Source organism: Podarcis pityusensis (genome assembly GCF_964106645.2).
Source record: "Podarcis pityusensis genome assembly, chromosome: 3".
In the NCBI taxonomy this organism is placed as follows: Eukaryota; Metazoa; Chordata; class Lepidosauria; order Squamata; family Lacertidae; genus Podarcis; species Podarcis pityusensis.
Genome location: NC_138026.1, coordinates 28,184,829 through 28,211,724, shown reverse-complemented (window position 1 = coordinate 28,211,724; position 26,896 = coordinate 28,184,829). Strand labels below are relative to the sequence as shown.

The 26,896-nt window shown below is 40.4% G+C and overlaps 2 protein-coding genes across 9 annotated transcripts in view; one reads left to right on the top strand and one right to left on the bottom strand.

Moving 5' to 3' along the window:
- ASAP2 (ArfGAP with SH3 domain, ankyrin repeat and PH domain 2) overlaps positions 1-26,896 on the bottom strand; it is a 505,514-nt gene that overhangs the window by 247,211 nt on the left and 231,407 nt on the right. The gene's annotated exons all lie outside the window — the stretch shown is intronic.
- Positions 1-26,896, top strand: part of KIDINS220 (kinase D interacting substrate 220) — a 66,478-nt gene that overhangs the window by 7,707 nt on the left and 31,875 nt on the right. For all 8 annotated transcript variants that reach the window (XM_080998908.1, XM_080998907.1, XM_080998905.1 and 5 more), the window contains exons 2-18: positions 8,537-8,673; positions 11,304-11,402; positions 11,823-11,921; positions 12,551-12,649; positions 14,930-15,031; positions 16,003-16,101; positions 16,795-16,992; positions 17,113-17,211; positions 18,344-18,442; positions 19,974-20,072; positions 20,467-20,644; positions 21,617-21,781; positions 22,136-22,315; positions 23,010-23,175; positions 24,295-24,446; positions 25,180-25,469; positions 25,817-25,957. In XM_080998908.1, the coding sequence (XP_080855034.1) occupies positions 8,566-8,673; positions 11,304-11,402; positions 11,823-11,921; positions 12,551-12,649; positions 14,930-15,031; positions 16,003-16,101; positions 16,795-16,992; positions 17,113-17,211; positions 18,344-18,442; positions 19,974-20,072; positions 20,467-20,644; positions 21,617-21,781; positions 22,136-22,315; positions 23,010-23,175; positions 24,295-24,446; positions 25,180-25,469; positions 25,817-25,957 (2,373 nt within the window). In that variant the 5' untranslated portion in view covers positions 8,537-8,565. The remainder of the gene's footprint in view (positions 1-8,536; positions 8,674-11,303; positions 11,403-11,822; positions 11,922-12,550; positions 12,650-14,929; positions 15,032-16,002; positions 16,102-16,794; positions 16,993-17,112; positions 17,212-18,343; positions 18,443-19,973; positions 20,073-20,466; positions 20,645-21,616; positions 21,782-22,135; positions 22,316-23,009; positions 23,176-24,294; positions 24,447-25,179; positions 25,470-25,816; positions 25,958-26,896) is intronic.

Here is a 26,896-nt window from a genome sequence, read left to right as displayed (position 1 = left end):
ATACGTAAAATCGCAGAAGAAGCCAAAGTCTCTGCTGATGAGGCTAAAGTCTCGGCGGATGCTACACAGGAAAAAATTGTACCAGTTTGCAAAAAGCTAGAAGATCATACATTGGCCCTGTCCATGCTTGAATTGGAGAGGAGAGGTAGAAATTTAAGACTACGAGCGGTGCCTGAAAGTGAAGGAGACAACTTGGCGAACTTCCTTTCTAAAGAATTTTCTGATTTTTGGCAACAGGAGTTAGAGAAGGAAGAAATTAAAATAGTCACTGCTTTTAGACTGGGAAGAGCACAAGGCAGGAAGAAGCCAAGGGATTGCCTAATAACATTAAGATCAAGAGAGGAGAGAGATAAAATATTGAGCTTGCATTTTCAAAGAACACTCGAGATTGAAAAGTCTTTTGTGGAGATTTTTAAAGATATCCCAAAGGAAATCCTAGACGCAAGAACATACTATAAAGAACTGGTCGGATTGCTGAAGAAGAACGAAGTACCTTTCAGGTGGGAATTCCCGCAAGGCCTATCTTTTAAATTCGAGATCAATTTTTAAATCACTACAGGGAAGACCTTCTGAAAGGAACAGTCGGAGAGGAAATAACATCAGAAACGAAAGACGCAACAGACATTTTAAACCTGACGTTTGGACTGAAATCACCGACAGAAGAAGAACAACTACTCGGAGCGACAGGAGGTAAATAGCTTCAGGATGGCCCTGCAACTTCTAAGCTGGAATTGTAATGGACTCAACCTTCCGCGAAAGAGGAAAAATATATTCCATTTATTGAAAAAAGAGCAGTTGGACTTAATTTGTTTACAGGAAACCCACATAACAAGATTGCATAGGAAACTACTCGTCAATAAGAGATTAGGCCAAGAATTTATTTCATCGGATAAAGTTAAGAAAAGAGGAGTGGTAATCTATGCAAAAGAAAAACTTTCCCCAAAGTTTATATTTAAAGATGAACAAGGAAGATATTTGGCAATTGAAGTGCAAATTCAAGGTGAAAAATTTTTGATACTAGGGATCTATGCACCTAATGAAGGGAAGTCAGAATTTTTTAAGAAGTTGCATGAGACATTGTTGGACTATTTGGATTATAAATTAATCATGATGGGAGATATGAACGGAGTGGTATCTACAAATATGGATAAAGCACAAAGACAGGTAATTACCAGAGATGGGAGACTACCAAAGACTTTCTTTGAAATGACTGAAAATATGGACTTGATTGATATATGGAGAACAAGGAATCCTCTCGAGAGAGAGGGAACCTTCTTCTCTGAAGCAATGATGACCTGGACCAGAATCGATCAAATTTGGATTACTAGTGGGTTGGCTCCAAAGATTAAGAAAGTGGAAATCTGCCCAAAGACTTGCTCCGACCATAACGCCGTGAAGATGGAGATGAAATTTACAGCAACTGGTCAATTCAGATGGAGGATGAATGACAACCTATTTCGAGATGAGGAGATCCATAGAAAGGCCCAAAAAACTTTAAAGGACTATTTTGAAATAAATCTAAAAACTGATGTAGAAAAAAGAGTGATCTGGGACGCAAGTAAAGCAGTGATGCGAGGATTTTTAATTCAACAAAATTCAGTAAAAAAGAGAAAGCAAAATGAGAAGAAGGATAAGATCTTGGAAAAGATAAAAGAAGGAGAGAAGAAATTGAGATCAAAACCGAAGTCCCAGGAGATTTTGAGAGAGATTAAGTTATACCAGACACAATATATGGAATTGATGAATCAAGAGATTGAATGGAAGATAAAACAAATGAGACAAAAGACTTTTGAATCAGCAGATAAATGTGGTAAGCTTCTGGCTTGGCAACTGAAGAAAAGACAGAAACTAAATACAGTTACAAGCCTAGAAGTGGATGGAAAGAATATATCTAAACCTAACGAGATAAGAAACTGTTTTTTGAGTTATTTTAAAAAGCTATATTCACAAGGACCGCAGAAGGAGGAGGATATAGATGAATTCCTTAAAAAGTATGGACTACAAAAAATCTCCTACCAAAGTAAGGTGGATCTAAACCAGAGAATAACAGATCAAGAGATAGAGAGTGCCATTCAAAATATGCAACTGGGCAAATCTCCAGGACCAGATGGACTGACTTCCAGATACTATAAAGCTTTGAAGGAGTGGTTGGTACAACCATTAAAGGAAGTCTGTAATGAGATCTTGGAGGGGAAAAGGGCACCAGAATCGTGGAAAGAAGCGTATATTACACTCATACCAAAGACAGAGACTGAAAAGACTCAACTTAAGAACTACCGCCCAATATCATTACTTAATGTGGATTATAAAATTTTTGCAGACATTCTGGCAAAAAGACTGAAAAGAGTGTTGATGGAGAAGATTCATAAGGACCAAGCAGGCTTTCTCCCAAAAAGGCATTTATCAGACAATGTGAGGAACATAATAGACATCTTGGAATTATTAGAGGTGAACATAAACACTAAAGCAGTTCTGATCTTTGTGGACGCGGAGAAAGCCTTTGACAATATTTCTTGGAGTTTTATGAAAAAGAATCTTCATGGGATGGGGGTAGGCCAAGGATTTGAGAATGGTATGGGTGCCATATACGCTGAACAAAAGGCTAAGTTGATTGTAAATAATGTGATAACTGAAGAATTTAAAATAGAAAAAGGGACACGACAGGGGTGCCCAATTTCCCCTTTACTTTTTATTTCTGTTCTGGAGGTGTTGCTAAATATGATTAGAGATGACCAGCAGGTTAAAGGTGTACAGGTCGGAGCCAAACATTACAAGTTAAGGGCCTTTGCAGATGATTTAGTACTTACTTTACAAGAGCCAGACACTAGTACAAAAAGGGTGTTGGAGCTAATTCAAGAATTTGGTCAGGTGGCCGGATTTAAATTAAATAAACAAAAGACTAAAGTTTTGGAAAAAAATTTGACAGTCATGGAGAGGGAGAAGTTCCAGAATGAAACAGGTTTGACAGTGGTAAAGAAGGTGAAATACCTAGGGGTCTATTTGACATCTAAGAATTTGAACTTGTATAAAGACAATTATGAAAAATGTTGGTCGGAAATTAAAAAAGATCTAGAAATATGGTCAAATTTGAGATTGTCAATGTTAGGCCGAATTGCAGCTATTAAGATGAATGTATTGCCTAGAATGTTATTTTTGTTCCAAACACTACAAATTCTGGACAAGATAGACTGTTTCAAGAGGTGGCAGAAGGATATTTCGAAATTTGTCTGGCAGGGCAAAAAGCCCAGAATAAAATTTAAAATACTGACGGATGCAAAAGAAAGAGGGGGGTTTGCCCTGCCGGACTTAAAACTGTATTATGAAGCAGCAGCATTTTGCTGGCTGGAAGAATGGATGCTCCTCGAGAATACAGATATCTTGGACTTAGAAGGTTTTAATAATACATTTGGTTGGCATGCATATTTATGGTATGATAAAATTAAGGTGCATAGGGCCTTTAAAAACCATATTGTCAGAAAAGCATTATATAACGTTTGGATAAGATATAAAGATTTGTTGGAAAGTAAAACCCCTAGATGGTTGTCACCTTTGGAGGCTACGGCGCTGAAAAAGCTTAATATGGAAGCTGAATGGCTAAAGTATTGGGAAATTTTGGAACAAGATGGAGATAAATTGAAGTTACAGAGTTATGAGAAATTGAAACCCAAAGTTCGAGATTGGCTCCATTATTATCAAATAATGGAGGTGCATAAACAAGACAGGAAAATTGGATTCCAGGTGGAGAAATCAAAATTAGAAATTGAACTGTTAGAACCCAATACTAAGAATTTGTCAAAAATGTATAATCTGCTGCTGAAATGGAATACACAAGATGAAACAGTTAAATCAGCTATGATTAAGTGGGCACAGGACATTGGTCATAACATTATGTTTGCTGACTGGGAATGGTTGTGGAACACCGGTATAAAATTTACGGCATGTAATGCCTTAAAGGAAAATATTATGAAAATGATCTATAGGTGGTACATGACCCCAGTCAAGCTAGCAAAAATTTATCATTTGCCTGATAATAAGTGTTGGAAGTGTAAAGAAACGGAAGGTACTTTTTATCATCTTTGGTGGACGTGCCCGAAGATTAAGGCTTTCTGGGAAATGATATATAATGAAATGAAAAAGGTACTTAAATGTACTTTCCCTAAGAAACCAGAGGCCTTTCTCTTGGGCATTGTCGGCCAATTGGTGTCAAAGAAAGATAGAATTTTCTTTATGTATGCTACGACAGCAGCAAGAATACTCATCGCAAAGTATTGGAAGACAGAAGAATTACCCACCTTGGAAGAGTGGCAGATGAAGGTAATAGACTATATGACATTGGCTGAGATGACTGGCAGAATCCGTGAGCAGGGGAAAGAGACGGCGGAAGAAGATTGGAAGAAATTTAAAATTTATCTTAAGAACTATTATAAAATTGAGGAATGCTAAAATGTCGAGGTTTGGAGAAAGAAAAGGAGATTACAGCGACATAAGATTAAGTTGAAGAAAAGAATAAGAAAAAATATATTTGATAAAATTAATTAGAATTTGCTGAAATAAATTTTGGAAATTGGGATGTAGGAAGGGGAGGTTTGGGGGAGTCCGAGAAGAGAGGGATATGAAAAAAAGGTTATGAAACTTTACATGTTTGTATGTCTTTTTTTATTTGTTTGTATTGTTTAAAATTTTTCTGTAAAACCAATAAAAAAATTTAAAAAAAAAAAAAAAAGGAAACGAAAGCCCCGTCAGACGTCTGGCTTTCAAAAATAGTTCGCAAACTGGAATCGTCACTTCCAGGTTTGCAGTGTTTGGGAGCCAAAACGTTCAAGAACTACCGTAAGCTGTTCAAAAACCAAGGTACGACTGTATTATGAAAATAATTTATATTAATAATCATGTTTTGGAGAGCATCTGGGATAGCCTCACAGATGGTGGGGAGCAGAAAGATAGATGGCATGAGGAATGAGATGAGAGTTTGTTTTCCACTTTGAGTTACTGCTTGAGGTGTGCTACTGCTTGCCTTGGTCGACCAGGTGAGCAGCAAACTGCATGGCTGATAAAGATATCATGTGCTCCACTGGTTCACTTCAGTTGTCCATTTAACCACAAGTAGCAAGTTTAACAGGCCAAAGATAATATTTTACCTTAACATGGCTAATTTACTGAGAATAGACTAGAGACCAAATATGACTACCTGAACATGCTAACATGCAATAGGTGGGTTGTTGTTTTTCCACTCCGTATGAAGTTGGAGACCTATGGGGAGTGTTAAGAGCACACAAAGGCTCAAAGCTTTTATGACTGAAGAATTTGTTAAGGCCATCTCTAGGGCTCAGGCTTATTCCACAAAGCAGTGAGACTTCTCTGTCTTAGACAGGAAGTGCAAAGTTACAAACACCAGCTTACCTCAAATGCTGCCTCAGCAGCTGGACTTTCTGCCCTTCAGGCTTCTGTTTTCATTCACCTGCACCATATTGCCTTTTAGGGTCAGCAATCTAAAAACTGGGCCACCGAATGCTTTACTCACATGTATAAAATCAGTAAGATGTGTTGTTGTCAACCATAGCTCCTTGTTTCTCTACAGATGGCAACATGTATGGCTGATAAAACCCCACAGGGTGCACACATCGGTCTCTTACATATGCACCACATTTGATGTGCCCTTAAGCGACTTTTTTTTTTTTGCAGGGGGGACTATCTATCCTAACAGACTGTTGAAGGAAACATTATTTCCACATTACTGTAGCATCAGTCGCTTGCGGTTTATATTGAAGTCGCAGAGTAAAGCAAGCAACATTAAAGAGAGTTCTCTGCTGACTCAGCAGCTAAGTTATCACAGGAGTTTGAAATGTGCAAAATGCATATATAGCAAAGCAGCAATTGCGTCTTACTTTTAAGCAGCGTATATGCTGGAAGCGTAGGTAGCAAGCTTCCAGAAACCACATTCAAATCAAGGCTTGGTAGTGTAATTAGGGGAAAGTTGACCCAGGTATCCAATCTGAACAGGAGTGCAAAATTGGTGAAATTATGTGATGTTTTCTGCTCTGTTTAGGATAGCTAGAAATGTTTTCAAAGCAGTAGGTAGCAGCTTTGTAAGAAGGAGCCAGTGCTTTTCAAGGGCTGTGAATCCAGTTTTTACTGACAATTTCAGATGAAATATATGATTTATCTCTCAAATTGTTGTGTAAAAATTTGTATGGTGCCTGGTTGTGCTTGGGTGTGGTAGGACACAGAATAGAGGGACCTGACCTAGTTGTGGAAGTTAGTTATTGCTGCTCATCTCAACAGTTATGTGCATACAGGATAACTGAGAATATATGACCCAATAGATGTCATGTAGGAAGATCCATTGTATTCTGGGGAAAGTGTGTTAATTTTTTTATAGTTGTTGTAAGTTACATGCATGACAGAAATTGCAAATGGAATAAATTATTTTACAAACTAAGTTACTAATCAAAAATTTACCTCAAAATAATTCGTAATATAAATTATAGTTCTTTTCAGTAAATTTCCTACCTTTATGATTATGTCTCTAATGCACTGCCAATTTTATTAGACAAATTACCTCCATAGCTCCAAACGGCCATTCTCTCCTAGGTTTCTACTTTGCTTGCAAATGTGAGGCTTGCAACCATGAATAAATAAACACAGAACAGGCTCATATAAGTTTACAGCAATTAGTAATCTTAAACAGGTAAGATGGCAGGTCAGAGATCCTGGGTTTATATTAACTTCAGTCATCAGTGGTTTTGATGCTGCTTTTAAAGTAGGAAAACTAAGAAAGTAACATACCTCTGTAATCTGTATGGTGTAATATGCATAGTTCAACATTGCCCTGAAAACTGGTTATTTCAGTTTGTTATAAAAATCAGTTTCTCCCCAAATTTGATCATCTGTGCTTTTCCTTCTGTAGTTGTACAATGTTAGCAGAATTGTAGTCCATGTATTATTTTTTTTAGTTTGCTAATAATGGTACAGTTGGAGACATTCTAAGAGGAAGCAAATCTTATTTTAGCTGATTTCAGGTAGCTCACTTAAGCTTGTGTTCTAGAATAGTTTATTTTAAATATCCCACAGTAGCTAAGAGAGTAGTATAATGTTTCAGTGCAGTTCATTATTATACCCTTATTGCAGCCTTGTTGACAGTTAGTAGTTTACAGAAACTCTGCAGTGTGGTCCATAGTTAATATTGCCGATGATGTAGGGCTGAGACTGGTTTAGATTCCTGTTCATATGCACACGCCATGCGTGAACACACACACTTCTCAGGTTGGAGTAAATTGCCCCCTGTGACCTCCTTCCAGGCTAAATCAAGCAACTCAGCTGCATGCAGAAAAGTTTGATTCCTTTAACTTGCATGCAGACCAGTTTCACTTTAAAATGTTCAAAAAATGGGAGTGGGAAATATATATGAAGTAGGACCCAGGTAAGAGCAGAGATTCCTGCATTTGGTGCTAGCTTTTGTTTTTTCAGCCTCCTGAGCTACAACGGGAGGTTACTGATTCACGCCATGGATAGGCTGCATCATTATTTTGCAAGTCCTCGCTTGGAACTCACTCTGGGTACTGATCCTAGTGTAGCTGAAACATGCAAAAGAGGGAGGTATTGGAAGGCTTGGGAGAACTACAGGATTATTTACAGGAATAGAAAAGATATTGGTGGGAAAAGTGTAAGGTGGGGAACCATTGAGGACTCAGTGGGTACAGAATCCAGACTGAGCAGAAGGAGAGGGGGGAAAGGAAAACAGGGTGGGGAGGTGGCAGAGAGAGGATGTAGAGTCCAGGGAAACCTGAATAGGAATGTTCTGCACTGCAACATTTTATGGTAGGTCCCATTGACTAAGTTCCATTTTAAGGTGATTTCCCAATTTAAATCAGTACTGTCCTGGATAAGGTTTAAGCAGCCCAGCTCACCTGCCCCGATGGCAGTTGGAGCTCCCAGTGGTTGCTTTGAACTTGAAGTCTCTTGCATCAGATGTTCTTTGGCTCCTAGATGTAAAGCTTGTACCAAATAGATGACTAAACATTTAGCAATTCAGTTAAACAACAGCTACCAATCTATTTTCTGTTGAAATCTTTCTGCATTAAAAATGCATTTTAAATGTTTTATTTCAAGCGGAATAAGTGCCAGACAGAACACCCAGAAGCCAACTCTACAATGGTGGGTTAATATTTAAGTTTCGGGGTTGACATTTTTTTAAAAAATAAAAATTTAGCAAAGCTTTTCACAAACCACCACGGCCTCTGGTTTTCTGCTTTTTCATGGACAATCTTCTATGCCACCCTTCTGCTCTCTATTAGTTCATGCCCATGTTTTTCCGTCTCTTCAGGATGACATGGCTACTCCTTACCACCTCATATGTATGCACAAACTTTTAAAATCTTCTGGGTGAGGACTGTATTGCCTCTGTTGTTTGGAGCGCCCGGAACAATTTTGGCACGATAGAAATTGTTTCTTGCAGTAGGTTTTCAGTCATTGTATTGTTCCACTCAGTGCAAAAACCTCATGTGATACATTAAAATTGTTTTTCTTGTTAACATAGATAACTAGCATTGTGGAGTTTGACTAAAGATGGCGAGTCTCGTGTCTCAGAGTTTGGTGACATATGTAGAAGAAGAAAATGTTCCTGCTTTGAAGGCACTTCTTGAGAAGTGCAAAGATGTGGATGAGAGGAATGAGGTAAGATAAATTTGTAATAAATATTTTAATAAATATTGTAGACATACATTTTTATAATCGATAAACATATGCTGCTTTGTTGTTCCACAATGTGGAGGTATGAATTGGGGGGAGGGGAGAAATAATTTTATTTGATAAAAATAAATTGAGGTTTACCGTATTTTTCGCCCTATTGGACGCACTTTTTCCCCTCCAAAAATCAAGGGGAAATGTGTGTGCGTCCTATGGGGCGAATGCAGGCTCCTTGGCTTCAGCGATAGGAACGCGAAGCCTCCGAAGCCTGCGCTCCGGAGGCTTCGCGTAGCTTTCGCTGAAGCCAGGAGAGTCTGCTCTTTGAGGCTGGCGGTGGGGGAAAGCAGCGCTTCCACCCACCGCCAGCCCCACAAGCTGGGTCGAAAAGCCCGCAGGAGCCGCGCAGCCTTTAAAGAGCGCGCCGCTCTTGGGGGCTTTTCCCCAAGGAGGGAGAAGGGACAGACTGGCCGAGTCAGTCCCTTCTCCCTCCTGTGGGCTTTTGCGGGAGATGGGGGAATTCCCCCACCTCCCGCAAAAGCAGGCAAAAGCCATGCGCTCTTTAAAGGCTGCGCGGCTTCTGCGGGCTTTTCTACGAGGTGGGCGAATTCCCCCACCTCATAGAAAAGCCCGCAGGAGCCGCACAGCCTTTAAAGAGCGCGCCGCTCTTGGGGGCTTTTCCCCAAGGAGGGAGAAGGGACTGACTGGCTGAGTCAGTCCCTTCTCCCTCCTGTGGGCTTTTGTGGGAGATGGGGAAATTCCCCCACCTCCCACAAAAGCACGCAGAAGCTGCGCGCTCTTTAAAGGCTGTGCGGCTTCTACTGGCTTTTCTATGAGGGGGGACAAGGGACTGACTGGCCGTTTCAGTCCCTTCTCCCTCCTGGTCGAAAATCCCGCAGGAGTCGCGCGCGGCTCCTGTGGGCTTTTGCGGGAGGTGGGGGAATTCCGCCACCTCCCGCAAAAGCAGGGAGAAGGTCTTGGAGTAGCTCACAGGCTGTGTGCAGCCTGTCCGCTGCTCCCAGAGCTGCGGGGGGGGGGGGATCATATTTTTTCCCTTGATTTCCCCCCCTGAAAACTAGGTGCGCCCTATGAGCCGGTGCGCCCTTGCCTGCTAAGTCAGAAAGGAATTGCTTTCACTTGTTTTCCAGCATAGTAACTGTAGAGATCTGTTGGATAAAGAAATAATAATAAAAAACCTCTCTGTAATCTTATTTGAGAGAAACCTCATCAAGCCCAGTGGACTTAACTTCTGAGTAGACCTGCAGAGGATTGGGTATTTTAATACGAGATCTCCATGGTGAAATTGAAGCAGGGCTTTCATTATTCTGGATTAATTAATTAAGGACACCTTTTTGTTTCTGGCTTCCCCCATAATTGGCTCTGGTTTCACATAACTACCACTATGCAGCCCCTGGCAGCTTATCCTTGGAAAGTGTAGCCCTTGACAGGAAAAAAAAAGGGTTCCTGCTGTTGATGGGTTTCAGCCTTAGCCATTTCCCTCTCTTCAATGCTGTTCGCTTTAACAGCATAATTAGGGCTAAACACGCTTCCATTTTATTTCCCATTCCATTTGTTTTCAGAAAGTACACTTTTGTACCAAAATTTATTTCCTGTAGGAAATTCAAAATCCATGTAGAATGGTTTTATTTATTTAAAGCAATCATGCTGCTCAATAGTCCATACTCTATACAGTGGTGCCTCGCAAGACGAAATTAATTCGTTCCGCGAGTTTTGTTGTCTTGCGATTTTTTTCGTCTTGCGAAGCACGGTGTCGGGAAAGTTTTGGAAAAGCTTCAAAAATCACCAAAGTCTTTAAAAACCTCAAAAAAGGCTACCACACCGCGTTCTATGAGTTGCTCCTCAAAGTCAAGTCGCAACTGTATTAACGGTGTTAAGAAAAAGGAAACAAACTTGCAAGACGTTTCCATCTTGCGAAGCAAGCCCATAGGGAAAATCGTCTTGCGTAGCAGCTCAAAAAACAAAAAACCCTTTCGTCTAGCGAGTTTTTTGTCTTGCGAGGCATTCGTCTTGCGAGGTACCACTGTAATCATCAATTGTGATTACTTGGATATGCGAAACAAACATCACATAAATGCTACTTTTAAGTAGAGGTACTTCACAGTGTTCAGCTGATTGTCAGTGGGTGGAAAGATACCAAGTGATGCATATGAATTTGTCAATAATCCATCAGGTGCCCACATGGAAAAGTAGATTTAAAAACCTATCAGAACACCATAATTTCAAGGTGGGGTGGTGTTCTATTGCAGTATAGCAACAACAACGAAAATCCTTTATGAAAATGAATGTTTGATCAGAAATTCTTTTTGGATGAAACAGACATTTACAGTATAATATGGGGGGGGGGCACAAGAAAATAATTAGCAGCAGTAAACAGTGCCCCTTCAGTTTGCTAAAACTTGTAACAGTGGACCCATCTTTCTATTAATGTTTTCAGGAGTTCTACAATTTCTGTTTGTTTCTTTAAAAATTACACTTTGTGTGCCATTGTGAAGCAACACATAAAACATTAGCAGCATTCTTGTATAAGAATCTACCTGTAAGACCATCTGTATAATTTATTAGTTTCTGACAATGTAATTGCATGTTTCACTTAATTTCAGAATGGTCAGACTCCGTTAATGCTAGCTGCTGAGCAAGGCAACTTAGAAATTGTCCAAGAATTGATAAAGAAAGGTGCCAACTGCAACTTGGAAGATGCAGTAAGTATTGAATGGGTGATCTAATTCCTTGCTGTATTATTCTCTCCTCCTGCTGCATGTCCTATTTTGACCACACAATTCTTTTATTAATCCCTCCCATGTGTTGGACTTGGGAGTCTTGTAAGCATGAAAGGTCCAGACAAGAGTGTGTATGTTATCACTTGCTGCACCCCATATGAATCGGATACCCTCCAGATGTTCCTGGACTATAGTTCCCATCAATCTCAGCCAGCATGGCCATGTTCTGAGATGATGGGAGTTGTAGTCTATATTACAACATCTCAAGGGCACCACATTGTCCTTCCCTATCCTGGGATAAGAAGTCTATTTCTTCAAGGTATAGTCACTTCACTTCAACTGGTATAATCTGTGGTTTTAGTTAGCTATTGGACTGTTAATTTTTCCTTTTTCTCACTTTAGGATAACTGGACAGCTCTTATCTCAGCTGCTAAAGAGGGACATGCTGCCATTGTGTCAGAGCTACTTAATTGCAATGTGAACATGGAACATCGAGACATGGTATGGCGTATGGGACCTTAGGGTGAAGGGCGTGTAATAAACAAATAACATTTTAGTCCTTCAAAATGGTGTAGGCCTTTTTTTTTTATTAAGCTGCAGCACAGATAGATCTGTACTTCTAGTAGCTGACAGCATTCTGGGGTTGTGCCACTTGCCAGACCTCCCTCTGGCTGGTGTGGTGTAAACAAGTACAGCAGATTGGCATTTGCACTGTGCTGACCATGCTGCCAGCTCCCCCTCCCAATATGCAGAAGCAACTCAGCCTGAGAGAGGTCAGGTGAGCAGCATAGCTCCATCCTACCATGTGCTTCAGAGTTTGTTCTTTTGAAAATTTATCAAAATTCTGGTAACCTTTGAAATTCTTATGGATGATGGGAGTTGTAATCCAACAATGTCTGGAGTGCTGCTGAGAGTCTAGCCACATCTGGAGGGCCACCGTTTCCAGACCCCTGAACTAGAGCAAATTTTCAGCTAAAAGTAGTTTAGATGGATTAATACTCCTTGATTTCATTGCTCAGTAGCAAGTTGTTTGCACCAGAGAACTGGGCTAACAACTGTGAAACATAATCTTTTATGCAAATACTGAAAATAGATTTTAAAATGGTCCATGTATTGATTTCCTGTGTTAGGGTGGATGGAACGCCCTTATGTGGGCATGCTACAAAGGCCGTACTGAAGCAGCTGAACTGCTTCTTGAAAGGGGAGCAAACCCCAACATCACTGGCCTGGTAAGTTTTTTCCATCTTTGTTTCTATTTGCAGTGGGGATAGTAGGGGAAGAATTCTGCGGTAGAGTAATTTGCCATTATTAGCTTGTGGTTTGGATGCATATTGAGCAAATAGAAATTGAATTTAAAGTTCTCCTTTTATTTTTTTGGCCTAGGACTACTCACTGATAATTTGTATAAACTTAACATTTTGCATGGAGCACCTTTGAACCACCTGAAATACTTTGAAAAAAATAAAAAATTGACCCTGATTTATCTCTATTGATGCACAACTAGCTGTATGCAACAAATGGCATGGGATGTACATAACAACTGTACCAAAATATGTATTCAGCTAGTTCTGTGGTGCCTTGATTTTTATCCTAATACAGATTAAGTACTGACTGCACAAGCAAAATCCCATGTCTTATTTTAAAGTTCCTGTAGGATGTAGTAGTGTGTAAGGATCTTTTCAGAGTCCCAAGTCTATTCAGATTTTTTAGAGGAGATCTGCTGAGATTCTGAATCCTTTGGTAGATGCATTCTGAGTCTTTTCTTATCATACAGCCTCCTTTGAGGCTCAGTATTACAGTTTTAATTTCTGTACTATGTTTTACATACACATTTCTCTCCACTCAGAAACAGTCACGTGTCCAGGGCTGTGCTGCTACTTTACATACCGGCACATTCCTCCTTTTTATCAGTTCCTATATCAAGTCTAAGGGACGCGGGTGGTGCTGTGGGTTAAACCACAGAGCCTAGGACTTGCCGATCAGAAAGTCGGTGGTTCAAATCCCCGCAACGGGGTGAGCTCCTGTTGCTCGGTCCCTGCTCCTGCTCGGTCCATGCTTCTGCTCCCTCCTAGCAGTTCGAAAGCACGTCAAAGTGCAAATAGATAAATATGTACCACTCCGGCGGGAAGGTAAACGGCGTTTCCGTGTGCTGCTCTGGTTCGCCAGAAGCGGCTTAGTCGTGCTGGCCACATTACCCGGAAGCTGTACACCGTCTCCCTCGGCCAGTAAAGCGAGATAAGCACCACAACCCCAGAGTCGTCCACGTCTGGACCTAATGGTCAGGGGTCCCTTTACCTTTACCTTTATATTAAGTCTACCTTGCCTAAGCTTTCTCTGCTGCCTCTGAGGCTGGTGGTGCTAGTACTCAAAGCTCCTGTCCTGCTATCTCTGCTGATGTTTCCTCCCCTGTCCCAGCTGTTGGATGCAGTAGGGAGGGGAGTCAGCACCTTCAGGCCAAGCCTTATCCTCTCTGGCATAGCTGGGTGTAAACACAGCTGTGTCAGAGCTAGTGGAGTGTGGGAATTGCAGCTGTTTCCAGCTACCTCGCCACAGCCTGCTTCCATGCATCAGTCTCCTGGTTCAATCAAGGCTCTTGGGTATATATCACAGTCATGCTTGAAACTGGTCTTACTGTTTGTCCTTCCAAAAGAAGAATAACTTTATTTTTTCAGTTGTTTTATCCATTGAGGTATCATGTTATATGCTTTCTTGAGATTTCACTATTAACATTTAGGTAGTATTGCAGTACAGTGGTACCTCAGGTTACATACGCTTCAGGTAACATACGCTTCAGGTTACAGACTCTGCTAACCCAGAAATACTACCTCGGGTTAAGAACTTTGCTTCAGGATGAGAACAGAAATTGTGCAGCGGGAGGCCCCATTAGCTAAAGTGGTGCTTCAGGTTAAGAACAGTTTCAGGTTAAGAATGGACCTCCGGAACAAATTAAGTACTTAACCCGAGGTACCACTGTATAGAATTTTGTAATTCTTATTATTGTCAGAACTTTGTACAGTGGTACCTCGAGTTACAAACGCCTCAGGTTACAAACACTTCAGGTTACAAACTCCGCTAACCTGGAAGAGTTACCTCAGATTGAGAACTTTGCCCCAGGATGAGAACGGAAATCGTGTGCCGGTGGCGTAGTGGCAGTAAGAGGCCCCATTAGCGAAAGCACACCTTTAGTTAAGAACAGTTTCAGGTTAAGAACGGACCTCCAGAACAAATTAAGTTCGTAACTAGAGGTACCACTGTATAGGAATCAGGTATCTTGGGTGAAATCCATCTTTGCCTGAAAATACTTCCATTCATACAGTGAGACTTCCCCTACCTCTCTCTTCACCCTCCCAATCTATTCTGAGAGGTCCTCCATCCCTCCATTGCAGATTGCAGGGAGCTGCGTTGGGTGTGGGGAGGAGAAGGGGAAGGAGAAGTCAAATTGGGCACTGCTTGATACTGCCCTTTAAATCGTGGGGTTCTTACAACTTTCAAACCTTTTCTCCTCAAAGCAATACAGTGTCTATCCAATAATTTGGGCAGCAGGACGAGGCCACTCTCGTATAGTACAACTTTTATTGCATCATGGAGCTAAGGTCAACTGCTCTGACAAGGTAGGAGTTTTCTTTCTTTCCGGTAAAAGCTTACCTTGTTACCATAATAAGTTAAAATTGTTAAGAATCTTAAGACAGTATCCTAAGCTCTGTTTCACTACATGGGATTTGAGAGGAATTTCTGTTTAGACTTCATCTTAATTCACGAGGATGTTCTTAGTTAGAAGTTTTTTTAACCCACTTTGCCTGAAATCCTATGCATGCTTACCTATTCATATTTCCATTGGGGTGCTCTGAGCGATCATTCAACAGTATTCTAGTGCTGGCTTCTCCAGTCTTGTGCCCTCCATAGGTTTTAGGCTACAACTTGTCTTGTCCCTGACCATTGGTCATGGTGTCTGGGACTGATGAGCGTTGGAATCCAGTAAGAACTTGAAGGCACCAGGTTGGGGAATACTCTTCTAGTCGCTAAAACATTTAAAATATCAAATGAAATAATTTTTAAGACTCCTTACAAGAGCTCACAGGCTGTATATTGTCCAAACTCTGCCCAATGATAGTACATAAACTGTTAATAGAGTGAGACTGTTGGTTATGGCCTCCTAAGGACTAGCAGATGCTGACCTCTAGGTGTACTATATAATCTTACATGATATTCCCACCCTCTCTTTATTGAATTAGCTGTGATTTTACCTCACTCTGAATCCACAATATATGCCAATAGCACTTCTCAGCTCTACTATACCTATACTTTGCCTTTCCCCCCCTACCATTGATCTGTCTCCCTGCACCGCTTTGGGAATGTTGCCAACTTAGTAACTCTCTTAAATTCCTTTTCACATTTCTGTATTAGCGAGGTCTTCTGTTATGTTCTGGCATTATCCTAAAATGTTATTTTCATGTCTTCCGCTTGAAATTCTACCTACTTACTTGACACCTTTCTTCTCCTGCCCACTCACAAACTGAGGGAGTTGTTCTGCTTTCAAAACAAAGCTGGAATGTGTCTCATATGTTCAAAATATATTCTATAGTATGGGACTACTCCGCTGATCTGGGCTGCAAGAAAAGGTCATCTGGAATGTGTGAAGTATTTGCTGCATATGGGAGCGGATGTTGATCAAGAAGGAGCTGTGAGTACTTTAAATATTATTCTAATAATAAAGCAGTAGATAGTGTTTAAAGAAGATGGGATCATGGTGTCTGTTAGTCCAGATGGTTTAGTGCTGGGGTTGCCAGCCTGGCATCCGAAGACACTCATGTGCCCACTGAGGACTACCCTGATGACCATACCATCCTATCCTTCTCCTGCCCAATTGAGGGCTTTCTTCAGGCTTAATTGTGATGTGGAGACATTTTCCTCTGCAGCTCTGACAATCACAGCAAATTCTCAAACCCATACAGTTAGGATTTTAAAAAGTCTTTTATTAGCTATTATTTTGCAATTTCAGGAAGGAGTCATAGTTGAGGAGGAAATAATTAACTCTTATCTCCTGAGCTGTGTTGCCCATGCCAGAAACCCATTTGTTGTGCTGCTATTGGGCTTGAAAGAAACCTGTTGTATTGGATTCTAAGGTCTGTGAATATAAAGTCTGGGGTGCAGATTTTCCTGGCTCTGGGGGATTTTTCCTTACTGCTGTTACCTGAAAATGTAGAATTGCTTTTGGCGTAAAAGTAATAGTGGAATGTAATGGTGTGTTTGAAGTTAATGCTACTGAAATAAGATGAACTTCAGAAGTGGAGGAAAAAATATCCTCCTGTATTGACCAGTTAGTCTCATACCGCCACTAATATATTGTGTGTTTTCTATCTCTTCCCCTCTCCAGAATTCCATGACTGCACTTATAGTAGCAGTAAAAGGTGGTTTCACAGATTCAGTAAAAGAAATCCTGAAAAGGAATCCAAATGTCAACTTAACAGATAAAGATGGAAACACAGCTTTGATGATTGCCGCAAAGGAAGGACATACTGAAATTGTGCAGGACCTCTTAGATGCAGGAACCTACGTGAATATTCCTGACAGGGTAAGTAAGGGTATTGATAATGTGTATATATACATTCATTATTTTTTAAAATACTTATAACATAAAAAGCTATTTTGGAAGTGCTTTAAGACATCTGACTGTGTTTTGTCCTCATTGCAGAGTGGAGATACTGTGCTGATTGGGGCTGTCCGAGGCGGTCATGTTGAAATTGTGAGAGCCTTGCTTCATAAGTATGCAGATATAGACATTAGAGGTCAGGTAAGTAATTCTGCGTGAGTTCAGGATTTTGAAAAATGCTCTTGTAATATATCATTTCCAAAAGCATCCCTTGGAGACGGGAAGCACATTTCTAGATGGCATCTTGAAAACCACTTGATTTCCTACTGTATTTGCAACTGGAAAGAACAGTGCACTTTAACATGACACATAAAGACAAACATTTTGTTCCTTGGCATTCTATACTTACTGTCTCTTAAAGTAGGTATGTAAAGTAGGTATATTTGTTTTGATCATAAAGAACATCCATGCCCTATTCTGCTCCTTGGGAGCATTGCATCCATCTTAGTTTTAGGCACTTGCTAGTGAGTCTAATTCAGTGAGTCATGAAGCCCTTACCTACCATCTTTATATAAACTGGTTAACCAAAAATCTGCTGTTGCTTTTAGTCATGGAAGGGGGATTGAATCAAGAGCTCAGAAGCCTGCAAAATGACAGGTGCTCAGTACAGCTTCTGACAGTAGCTGCTATTTGTCGGTGGATCAGAACAGCAGCTGATGCTGAGCACATAATCAACTGTCAGGCTGGACTGTGAAATCAGAATATTTCAGCTTTTCACTATAGTAAAAATATTTCTTAAGTACAACTGTTGCAAGGAGTTTCCTGAACCTACAGTTCAGAGGTGATGCAGTACACATTGCAGTTGCTTTGTTGATATGATGACGCTGAGCTACTTTTTAAAAAAAATAAATACGGAAATCTTATGCAATTCATTATACATCCAGTACTGTTCCTAAAAGCAAATACCAGCAGAAGATTCTTCTTCCCAAGGCACACCCTAGATTTCTAGATTTGGTTGTAATATAGTGTTTAGAGAAGATTCTCCATCCCTTTCAATTAAATATATTGTGTATGCCAGCTTTTTGTGAAGTGGTTTCTGAATGCCATGTGTTGAAGAACTTTTTTGAAATACTATAATCCTAATTTTAGCCAAACACTGATATGTAACTTACATTACTTTTTTTAAAAAACCACCCCAATGTCAGTTTCCTTTTTCCATTCTGAATTTTATCACTTTGCTATATAGTGTTGAATGTAACCTGCATAATACGTGGTTTGTGAAGTTAGTTTGACTGCATTTAAAGTGCTTTTCAAATATGTTGTTTATTTGTAGGATAATAAAACTGCTTTATACTGGGCTGTTGAAAAAGGAAATGCTACCATGGTTAGAGATATCTTGCAGTGCAACCCAGACACTGAAATATGTACAAAGGTAAATATACCATGTAATGGCTTTGATCTTCAAGATATGGTTTATTTTTCAACAATGCTTTTTCGGTCTTCCCTGTGTTGCGGAATATGGCATTTTTGTTAAAAATGTTGTCTTCCCTAAATGTGAGGAGAGAGTACTTGAGTACAATTCTAGTTTGTTCATATTTGCTTTTCTGTGCTTGAAATTTCCTTTTAAAACTATATTCAGAAAGCCTGTGGAGCACATTAAACATACATATCACCAGCATTTCCCATCACCTTTAAAAAAATAGAAAATCAATATTTTAACTGAAATGCATTTTGAGCGGAGGCTATATGCACATACTTAAGCTAATTTTCCTTCTGAGATGCTTTCCCATAAATAAATTTAATGAGAAATGCTTTACTTTGTATTAATTAACAATAACTACCGTTGCAAATTAGAACATCAGCAAAGGAAATAATTCATTGCATGGGGAAAACACCATACCAAATTTGTGTTCAAGGGAATGCTTAACAGCACAATCCAAATCCAATATCTGCTGGGATAAGATAGCTTGGATTTAGAGGGTCTTGGGCTTTCTTGGATCACCAGAGGCTCAGCCAGAACTATGCTGGAATAAATCCCTCATCCCAGCTTGGCCAGGGCTCAGCCAGCAGAATTTAAGCCTGCATTACTTACACCAGCATAATCTCTCCCAAAAGGGGTGGGACTGGACCCAGCAAGGAGAGACTTAAACCTATTCCAAATCCTGTTCAGATTGGTCATTCAACCTAGGGCCCAGTCCTCACAACCTGGGGCCTAGACCCTTGCAGAGACTTCCAAACAGCATTTAGAATAGTAGTAATGTATGATGCGGGTGGTGCTGTGGGTTAAACCACAGAGCCTAGGACTTGCCGATCAGAAGGTCGGCGGTTTGAATCCCCGCGACGGGGTGAGCTCCCATTGCTCGGTCCCTGCTCCTGCCAACCTAGCAGTTCAAAAGCACATCAAAGTGCAAGTAGATAAATAGGTACCACTCCGGCCGGAAGGTAAGTGGCATTTCCGTGCGCTGCTCTGGTTCGCCAGAAGCGGCTTAGTCATGGTGGCCACGTGACCCTGAAGCTGTACGCCGGCTCCCTCGGCCAATAAAGCAAGATGAGCGCCGCAACCCCAGAATCGGTCACGACTGGACCTAATGGTCAGGGGTCCCTTTACCTTTACCTTTATGCTGGTGTAAGTTATGCCAAGCCAAGTTACACCAGTTTCCTCTAGTTAAGATTGCTCTGTAAATGTATTGAGGAATAACTGAACTTCATTATGTAATACTGAGTATCTGCCTTGAAAAACAACAACCTGGGCTACCAGATTTGACCCCAAGGACAAACAAAAATTTATGTTACAATTAAAATTACCCCAAACTTCTAGGCTGGTGGTGGGTACTTAATTTTTTTTTTTTTTGCCATAAAATATGCAGGTGTTCCAGAATTCAAAATTCATTGCTGCCAGAAGGCCTGTTGTGCCTGTCTGTTTTGAAGGCATTCACAAAATACCATTTTACTTTTGCTTTTAGGATGGAGAAACACCTCTTATAAAGGCCACCAAGATGAGAAATATTGAAATAGTTGAGCTTCTGCTTGACAAAGGAGCTAAAGTTTCTGCTGTAGACAAGGTAAACTCTAGTTGATAACCACTGTATTTATTTTAATTTATTGTTCCTAATGCTTTCACCAAACTGTTTAGGGCACATTGTCCTCTATTAAATGAAGGCAGTTGAAAATTATATTGAGGTAGATAACTAATTTTACACATGCTTGTAAAGAAGAAGGACCTGTCAGAATAATTCAGTAAAATTAACCCTAACCTTGGATTTTTCTTTTACAGAAACATAATTTGCAAAGTGAAGCGACGGGTTATTTAGAGAGCGAAAAAACTAAGGGAAGGTCCTGTTCTAGGGGGATAAGGGATGGCAGTGAAGGGAACTTGTCAGGGCAGCTTTTGAGTAAGTAAGTGATCTACTGCACAATAGCTACATCCTCACCCATTCTCTTTTGCTGTTGTTTCAGAAAGGAGACACCCCACTTCATATTGCTATTCGTGGGAGAAGCCGTAGGCTTGCAGAACTGCTTTTGAGAAATCCTAAAGATGGTAGACTGCTTTACAGGCCCAATAAAGCTGGAGAGACGCCTTACAACATTGACTGTAGCCACCAGAAAAGCATTTTAACTCAGATATTTGGAGCTCGTAAGTATTGTGCATTTTCTTCTTAATCTGCCAGCTTCCAAGCTGCAAGGAAGTGACCAAGGCGTCAAGTGAGGACCGTTGCTCGCAAGCAGAGGGGGTCTCTCTGACTCTACCCCTAACATAGCCAGCCTTCTCCACCCGTTCACCTATCCCTCCTCAGCACAGCCTCCCCTTTAGCTCCACAAGCCTATGAAGAGAAGACAGCTGCTCCGGGACCAAAGAAGAAACCTCCCCCCCCCACCCCCGGCCACCTTTCCCAACCAAGCAACTTAATTTAGCCAACACTCAGGAGAGGGCAGCCTGGAATGAAGAAAATTAGAAGTTACATAAAGACAGGCCACACTGAAAAGAAACTGAAGTTCTTTTCGCCTTTGTCTAAGGGAGGCTTGTTTTTACTGTTGTTCTAGCAGCCTGCTTGCTCATTTGGGGGGGGGGCCCTTCCTCTTCTCAGTGGTACCTTGCAGTGGGTGCTCTCCTGTTCTCTCACTCTGTGTGTTTTCTTTTCCTGGATGCAATAGTGTGTCTTCCAGAACCACTGCTTCTTCCTTAATGTGTGTGTGGCTTGCTGTGGCAATCTTTTCTTATCGCACCGCTCCTCTCTTCTGTGTGCATGTGCATTTTCTGCAGTTCTTTTGGCACACACACAGCAAAAGAGGGGTGTGATGTATGTGGCTTTTTCTGTGATAATATACTCTGGTTTGACCGCTCCGCAACTTGTGTGTGTGTGTTTGTACACTCTTGCAGTGCTGCTCTCACTGCACCAAAATCATCTTTCAGGTAACAGCATGCAAAAAGAAAATAAATGTGTTAATTTTATGTGGGACTATGAAAAGAAATGAGGGTTTCTTTTCAAGAGTGAGTGGTTTATTTTAAGTTGCTTTAAGCATGCTGGTCATGATTTGCCAATGTATGAAAACCTAAATACTTACGTTCATAACTAATTTACTCCATGAAGCCTGTTTGGTTTTGCAGGACACTTATCTCCGACAGAATCTGATGGAGATATGCTGGGTTATGATCTTTATAGCAGTGCACTGGCCGACATACTTAGTGAGCCAACTATGCAGCCTCCCATCTGTGTTGGGCTGTATGCCCAATGGGGAAGTGGGAAATCTTTTCTGCTCAAGAAACTTGAAGGTAAAAATTACTCCAGTTTATGCTTTTTTATACGAAAGATCTGCACTGAGAAATTTGGAGAACTTAGAATTGTTAAGGATGGCTGTGTTTCAGTTATTGTATTGTTGCAGGATGTGTATTGGGTAGGCTTGCCTTAAAGTACAAATGGAATCTAACCCCCCCCCCCATCCCTTCTTCTTAGTCACCCCATCCTTATCATGCTTTCTAATGGAAAAGTAATTTATTTATTTAAAAATGGTAGATTGTTCTGCAAGGGAGCAATTGTAGCCATACAGAGAACCGCCTCTGGAATTACCTTTTGATTATTTGAATTTGAATAATTTTGATTAATTATTTTCTTTTCTCTTTTTTTAGATGAAATGAAAACTTTTGCTGGGCAGCAGATTGAACCTTTGTTCCAATTTTCCTGGCTGATTGTGGTCCTTACGCTTTTGTTGTGTGGTGGCGTTGGTTTACTGCTTTCATTCACTTTGGATGCAAAACTTGGAATAGCAGTGGCGCTGAGCTTGCTGGCACTGCTCTATGTTTTTTTTAGTAAGTCTTAAATTGGATTTATTAAAAACCTATTATGTGCCCAGAATTAAGCTGAAATTTAGTCCACGAAATGAAACTGTTCGGATGTTGAACTAAATTGTGAAACGTGGATTTTCAATATATGATGTATTCAAGTACACTATCACAAAAATAAGGGTAGCTAAATATTTACAATACTCAGGTTTCAAATATTTGTAAAATTGAGAAGGAGGCCAGTACCTGTCTTTTGGCTCCAGAAATACAATGTTCCATTAATTTTGAAGATTATTAATTACTGTTCCACGACGTTATCAATGACAGTGATATAAAGAAATATGCATGCACCAAAATTTGCATGTCCCAAATTTTCACCCCGCCTGCGAAAAGTTGGGTGTTATTGCTTCTAGCTTTTAAATGGGAAATAACATTGGGGTCTGCAGCATCGTATTCTTCAGAAGAAGCTCAGGAAAAAAAAATGGGTGTGTACATAACTTAAGAATTAGGATTGTTAAGTATGAGCTAACTGCTTTTGTCATGCTTTATCCAGAAATGCGCTGTGGAACTAAATGAAAATAGTTGATAATTGTCATAAAATATATAGCAATGATAAGAGTTAAAATGTGATTGGTGTCAAAAGGGTTTGTGATTTGGTTTCCTGTTTAAAGCCCATAACTGCTATTAACATTGAGGGTATTTGTAAAATGTCTTCTTCTAGCTGTGATATACTTTGGTAGCCGAAGAGAAGGAGAGAACTGGAATTGGGCATGGGTGTTAAGTACAAGGTTGGCAAGACATATTGGCTACATGGAGTTGCTTCTTAAACTTATGTTTGTGAACCCACCTGAGCTGCCAGAGCAAACAACTAAAGCCTTACCTGTAAGGTTAGTATAATCTCACATCTTGTTCTTCTACTTGTGAATCACATCAGAGAACATCTGCTTTAAAAAAGAAAGAGGTCTGATACAGTGGTACCTCGGGTTACATACGCTTCAGGTTACAGACTCTGCTATCCCAGAAATAGTGCTTCAGGTTAAGAACTTTGCTTCAGAATGAGAACAGAAATTGTGCTCCGGCAGCGTGGCAGCAGCAGGAGGCCCCATTAGCTAAAGTGGTGCTTCAGGTTAAGAACAGTTTCAGGTTAAGTACAGACCTCCGGAACGAATTAAGTACTTAACCCGAGGTACCACTGTAGTTGAATGCTCATCTGAGACCAAGTTTCATGGAGATCAACTGATCTGGGATCTTTAGCCGATACTCTAATTAGATTGACTATGCAGCCACTTACCTGTGTAGGACTGTCCACACAGCATAGAAATAGGAAACATTCTCTTTTCAACATTCTATTGTGCTACAATCTCTTGGAAATGAATTTTGAAATTCCTAAGGTGGCAACGCTATGTAAATGTTGTCATCCTGTGTGTGTCTATCTGCCTGTATTTGGATTTTTAAATGTCTAACTGGATTGGTTCCTTGAGATCTTGTCCTGCAACAACAGAGAGAAATATTGTTGGGATCACTGGCAAACTCGCCAGTAAAACTGCAGAATATTTTCCTAGGCGTGCTAGGAAGCTCTTCATCAAAATACAGTTAACTAACACTTTGTTGGATTTTCTCTAAGGCTGCAATTCTGCATGGAGTGACATGCCTTTGTGACTTATCTGGGGTTGCAGCCAACAGTAGACCTACTCATTGTAAACCAATTTAATTTAATGAACATGACTAATCTAGGCCCATTAATTTCAGTGAGTCTACTCTGAACCCTGGAGTCCTGAATAAGCACGTGGTTGAAATAATTCCCCTATTACATTGTTAGAAGTGTGTAGAAGTTAAAAACTATCATTGCATGTTTTTTAAAAGCAGGGGAGGAGTGGCAAATAAAAATGCAGAAGATTACTGTATTAAAAGCCGCCCAGCAGTTTAAAGATGTGTATCTTAATGACAGAAAAAAGCTTATTCTATCAGCCAATAGCAATCAAACTGTTTCATGTATTTGTCTTCAGATTTTTATTTACAGATTACAATAGGCTATCCAGTGTTGGCGGAGAAACTTCAATGGCTGAAATGATTGCCACACTCTCAGATGCCTGTGAGAGGGAATTTGGTTTCTTAGCAACACGTCTTTTCCGAGTATTCAAAACTGAAGATACTCAAGGTATTATTATTATTATTTTACCAAATCACAGCTTTTTCCCATTTCTGTTGTAACAATGGAAAAATGCATCTGCTTCGCAAATATATTTTCCCGGAAACATTTAGAAAGCGTATAATAAATGGGAGAAGCTAGAAGGTCTGCAGATATCCCCATGGTATAAAAATGTTGTGGAAAGAATCTGTAAAAGATCTGTAAAATCCTCAGGATCTTCTTTGGATCTGTATTTTTTCTCGGAAGAGAGGCATTACTTTTATCCTTTTTTTTATCTTTTATCTTTTATCCTGGCCTCATTATGATCCTCTGTGTGTAGTTTTTATAACTGCTAAGATAGAAGTGTTGGGTGCTAGCTAGCTCCCACCAGCCCTAGCTAGCATGGCTAGTAGATAGGGACGATGGGAGGTGTTGGCCAAAAACATCTGGAGGGCCACAAGTTCTTTACCCGTGGACAAGGATTTCTGAAACTTGTGCAGCTAACTCATTTTGAAGCCATGGGGGACCTCATGTTACTATTTTTCAAGAATATCATGGAATCATAGAGTTGGGATCCTCGCCCTGCGATGCAGGAGTCTTGACTAAAGCCTCGATGACAGGTTCTGCTTAAAAACCTCCTATAGCTGCTGTTCTTCTAATTTCATCTCAGTTTTAAAATATCAGACTGTTAAATTTGGTGGTGGTACTTGAGTTTCCTGCTGAATGTAGAAAAGTGCTTAGCAGTTGTTGGTTTGTTTCATAGGTAAAAAGAAATGGAAGAAAACTTGTTGCCTCCCATCCTTCGTTATTTTCCTTTTCATTCTGAGCTGCATTGTTGCTGGGATCACTCTTATAGCTTATTTTAAAGTGAATCCTGAAAACATGACAGTGAATGCTATTCTGATATCATTTATATGTGTTGTGGGTTTGGGCTTCATCTTGAACTGTCGCACGTGGTGGCGAGTGATGGACTCAGTCTTGAACTCACAGAGAAAACGGCTTCATAGTGCTGCTTCAAAGCTACACAAGCTGAAAAGTGAGGGGTTTATGAAAGTAAGTATTATTATATTGTCATAAAAACTATGGCAGTTGCTTTGAATTGTATGATGCTTGTTTAACTTGAAATTTAAAAGGTGGGGAGTGATGAGAATAAAGCACTTCATCAGTTATATAATTGAACATTTCACTCTTCTTTATTTTATAGAATTTGTACACTACTTAATTGTAAATAAAACCTCTAAGCAGACTTCATTTATATTTAATTCCCAGCGAACCTAAGTAATACATTTGTGCAAAAGGGTTCACTGTTTTCAACAGTGAAAGCAAAATGTGTCATTTCAATGAGATTCGTGTTGGAGGATGGTAACACTACTGTTTTGACACTACTTTTATTTTGATAGGTTCTTAAATGTGAAGTGGAACTGATGGCAAAGATGGCAAAAACCATTGATAGCTTTACTCAGAATCAAACCAGGCTTGCGGTAATTATTGATGGATTGGATGCATGCGAGCAGGACAAAGTTTTACAGATGCTTGACACAGTAAGTAACTACTATTTTACCTTTGAGTGCTCTTAGGCAATCAAACACTTTGAGTGTTCTAAAATCAGTCAAGTATATGAGAATAATATTTCCTTTATTTTTCGTTTCAATCCAGACCAAGTAGTTGTGACTAAATCTTACCAAAATCAATGGAACAATTTAGCTGTTTTGAGTTGACTTGCTTTCAGTGGAACTCACAGCCCAAGCCTATGTTCCACTTATATCGGGGGCTTGCTCCTAAGTTAAGATCTTTGCCTGAAGAGATTGCATGAATTGTTTTGGAACTATAACACTGAAAAGCGGCATGTGATTTCATCCCCGCCCCCCCTTTGTGAGCTAACCTGAAGAAACAACAGCAACAAGATCCAGAGAATCCCTTGCATGAGTGGAAGGCACTGTTTCAACAGTCCCTCCTCCTGATTTCTGCCATTTCTACCCCCTTCAGCAGTTCCATTAGTCACATCCCAAAATATCCTGGAAGGCAACTTCTTGTAGAGTGTGAAGGGCTGAAGTGACAAGATGAAAGTGGGAGAGCCCTGTTGTGCAAGTGCTTCTCTGGATCCAACCCAATCTGTGTTCCATAAACATAGCCTGTTGAACTTTGTGTCTCAGCAGAATCTTTTGCTTCCTGTGGTGGCAGTATATGAGTGCGCTGTTTGCAATGTACACCACAGTACATATTTGCAGCCCCCTTCCACATTTTACCTCCTGCTGAACTGGGAGTATGGGACCCGGGTGCGCCTGCCAACCTAGCAGTTCGAAAGCACCCCCGGGTGCAAGTAGATAAATAGGGACCGCTTACCAGCGGGAAGGTAAATGGCGTTCTGTGTGCTGCGCTGGCTCGCCAGATGCAGCTTGTCACGCTGGCCACGTGACCTGGAAATTTCTGCGGACAGCGCTGGCTCCCGGCCTATAGAGTGAGATGAGCGCACAACCCTA